The sequence below is a fragment of the Gekko japonicus genome, unplaced genomic scaffold (genome assembly GCF_001447785.1).
Source record: "Gekko japonicus isolate JY-2015 unplaced genomic scaffold, Gekko_japonicus_V1.1 scaffold2685, whole genome shotgun sequence".
Taxonomy (NCBI): domain Eukaryota; kingdom Metazoa; phylum Chordata; class Lepidosauria; order Squamata; family Gekkonidae; genus Gekko; species Gekko japonicus.
In genome coordinates this window covers 3,556-7,241 of record NW_015169867.1, presented here as the reverse complement: position 1 = coordinate 7,241, position 3,686 = coordinate 3,556, and the positions used below count along the sequence as shown (strand labels likewise).

General features: G+C 60.3%; 1 protein-coding gene across 1 annotated transcript in view; it reads left to right on the top strand.

Moving 5' to 3' along the window:
• Positions 1–3,686, top strand: part of LOC107115670 (ras/Rap GTPase-activating protein SynGAP-like) — a 43,638-nt gene that overhangs the window by 37,691 nt on the left and 2,261 nt on the right. The window contains exons 5-6 of the mRNA XM_015417427.1: positions 988–1,085; positions 3,352–3,473. Of these exons, the coding sequence (XP_015272913.1) occupies positions 988–1,085; positions 3,352–3,473 (220 nt within the window). The remainder of the gene's footprint in view (positions 1–987; positions 1,086–3,351; positions 3,474–3,686) is intronic.

Here is a 3,686-nt window from a genome sequence, read left to right as displayed (position 1 = left end):
CAAACATGAGGGCCCGCGGAAGCGTTGCGGGGGGGGGGGGACGACACAGGCAGTGTTCCCTCTCAGCTGAGTTAGTGTGAGCTAGCTCACAGTTTTTGAGCCTCCGGCTCACACATTTTTGTCTCGGCTCAGGAAGGGATGGGGCTCCAGAGCAAACTAGTTTATCCAGCAGCCAAATCTCTTGCTCACAACTTTAATGCCAGGAGCTCACAAAGTAGAATTTTTGCTCACAAGACCCCACGGCTTAGAGGGAGCATTGGAGGTATTCTCTGGCCAGTGGCTGTGCGAGGGGACCCTCTGGGGTGGGGTGGGGGTTCTCCAGTGTGCCCGTCCCTGAGGAGGAAGCGGGGCTTTGCCAAACGGGTGGTGGTGGTGGTGTTTGGGTTCATGGATTGGGTGGGGTGGGGGGGGATGAGCCAGGCTTCCACGCTGCTATTTTGGTCCCTGATGCCAGTTCCCTGCGCTATTTGAGGTTCCCTGCCCGCCCCCCAAGCCTGTTGGGCTCCCTGAGCTCAGCTCTGCCCATTCACAAGGGATGCTGCTGCGTGTCTGTGGGGGGGGGAGTGGGGGACACACGGGACTCTGGAGCTGTCCAGGGCCTTGCTTGGCTCGCTGCCCTCTGGGGCTGGGGGGGGGGGGGGGGGGGGGGGGCGTGCGTGCCCCCGGCTGGGTGGCCTGCCGAGCCCCTCTTTCCTTCCCCGCCTCTTGTGTTTTGGGCGGCGGTGGGGAGAGGGTGTCACTGCGTTGCCATGGGGCGGGGGGAGCGGAGCGGCTTTGTCCCCGGCAAGGTGCTGGGTTTGGGTCGGTCCCCTGAGCCACCGAGCCCCATCAAGCCCCAACTCTGCACACGCCCAAGAGACAAGTCCGTGGTTCCCCGTTCCTCGTCGCACGGGAAACGGCCTCCCGGGTGGGGTGGTGCCCGGTACCGCCCTGCCCGCCCCTTGTCCGGCGCACGCCTGGAGCCTTTCGCCCCTCTTTCTTTTCCAGATTACCACGCGGGCCGTTCCCGGCGGAAGAGTGTTCCTGGAGGGAAGCAGTACAGCATCAACATGGACGCCCCCCCAGCGCCCCCCTTCCGCCCCTCGGTGAGAGAGAACCCCCCGCCCTGTTCTGTCAGGCCGGCCCCTCCCCCTCGCCCCCAGGGTCATCTAGTCCAACCCCCCTGTACAAGGCGGGGAAGTCACAGGTACCTCCTCCCTCCCCCCCCCACACCCCTGGTGGGTGACCCCCCTACTCCATTCCCAGAAGGTAACAAAACACCCTCCAGGATCCCCGGCCAAACTGGCCTGGAGAAAAATGGCTTCCAGATCCCAGAGTGGTGATCGGCCATTTCCTTGGGGAAAAGGCTGAAAGAGGAATCTGGTCACAGCAAAAAGCAAAGAACCCCATAAAACACAAGACAGAAATTTCTCAAAATTAAGCACGGAAACGTTTGAGCCTGGAAATAAATAAACCAACAACAGATTTATATCGTTGAGTCCCGTGGGGTGGGGAAGGAAAGGTGTGTTAAAATACGTTAAAGGAGTACATGAAGGTACAAATGAAGAAGAATAAAGTTTGCGTTCAGTGGCACCTTTAAGACCAGCCAAATTTTATTCTGTGTGTAAGTTTTCATGTGCATGAGGTACGTTGAAACGGAACCATTGCGAATAGGTAGAGGGTGGGGGAGGGTGTGGCCAGGAACGGCTAATTAGAGTCAAGATGCACAAGAAACTGAGCAATAAACATCGCTTAAGACTGGATGAAGGCAATTGGGAAGACCTGCGGATAGCAGCGAATTAGCATACAGCAGAATAAAAGAGATGACACGGAGATGCGAGAATTGAATGAGGTCAGCATGTACAGTGAGACAAGTAAGCAATGTCTCTGTTAAGCCCTGGGGATTCCATTGTCCTGAGTCTTGTGATAACTTGTAACTCAGCAATCTCTCATTCTGGTCTGTTTCTAAAACTCACAGCTACTCCCTTGAACACATAAACTTGTTAAGACTTTGAGACAGGGATGGGGAGAGTCACCTAAATTTTGGGGGATTTCCCACCCGCCCCCCACACCCCAGAGTCTTCTAAATCACCGTAAACTGAGATTCCAGAGAGGAAGGAGCATTCCAGGGGATGGACGGGGATGAAGGAGGAGTGGGCAGCCGCAGAATTGGCACCTTGGCAGAGCGGTGGATACGCACAGGCAAAATAATCTCAGTTAGGCAAAATAATCTCCGTTAACTAGGCGTCCGAGCAGACAGGGAACACGGTAGCATCCATCAAGGTCGTGGGGGAAATGCGGAGACGCGTTCGTCAGCAGGCGAGTTTAGCGGGTCGTGGTGGGTCTTGCCCTGTGCCCGGTCAGCAGTGGGATGCCCGGGCCATCGGTGGTCACTCGGCAAGCAGGAAGGTTGTTGGGACAGAGTGAGTGACTCTGGGACGCGTGGCTGGCCGGATCATGGCCAGGCCGGCTGCTCGGGCCTGCTGAGCTTCCCACCCACCCCCGGGGCCGGATCTTGTGGGGCAAAAGGCTTTCTGGTTGGGCTGCCATTCTTGGCCCTAATGAAGGGGTTGGCGCACCCCCCTCTCCCTCCTGCACGATTTAAAGGGCCCTCCAGCTGACCAGCGGGGAGTATGTGGAGGGCCCTTTAAGTCTTGCAGGAGGTGGAGGGAGAGGGGCGCGCGGCAACCCCTGCTTCTTCTCAAAAGCATTTAAAGGATCCCTTTAAAGGCCTTTAGGAAAAAGCAGGGGGCCCTTAAGAGGCAGACGGCCCTTAGAGGAAGGGGGCAGCGCCCCTGATAGCCCCCCCCCGGTAGCTCTGGGCCAGCCATGGGCACCAGTGTTCAGGAGGCCTCAGCGGAGGCACGGGGGGCCCCGGGGTGGCTTTTCCCAGGGGTAATTTCAAGAGCAGCTCTCCTCCCCCCCCCTATTGGAGGGAGGAAGAGAACGAGTCCTCCCCCCCATGGAGTTTTGTTGATTTAAACTGTGCCCCCCCCCCTCCAGCCGCGTCAAAGCCGCTCGTTTCCCTCCGGGATGACAAACTGCGCAGGCGGCTGCTGGGGTGGGGGCCTGGTGCTGATGGGTGCCACGGGTTCAGTCCTTCCCCGTCCGTAGCCCTGGTCCGGATCAGGCCCCAAGAGACCGCTGCAGCCGCGTTCAAGGTCCCGGGAAGATCCCGTCCTCCCCCCTCGGTGACGCTCCTGTTCTGGCCCTTGGGGGGGGGTTGCATGTGGGTGGTGGTGGGTGGGTGGGGGGACGCGCCCGCGGGTGCTCTTTCTGGGCCCCTCGTCTGGTGTGTGTGGGGGAGTCCCGTGTGGCCCGTGGTCTCAGCAGCCGCGCGCCTCTGTGTCTTCCTGCCCCCCCCCCCAGCAGCAGGGATTCCTGAGCCGGCGCTTGAAGAGCTCCATCAAGCGGACCAAGAGCCAGCCCAAACTGGACCGCACCAGCAGCTTCCGCCAGATGTTGCCTCGGTTCCGGAGCGCCGACCATGACAGGTGAGAGGAGGTGCGGGAGGGGCCGGACGCCGCCCCAGGAGCTGCTGGAGGAATGCGCCCCCCCACACACACACCCGCCCAGCCGAGCAGAGGGAACCCCCGGAGAGAGAGAGAGCGGCCTCCCCTCCCTGGGGCGGGCCCTCCCTCCTCCCCGGCACCCCCTTTGGCCCGGTTCCTTCTTTCTCCCTCCCTCCCTGTCAGGCTTCCTGTTCG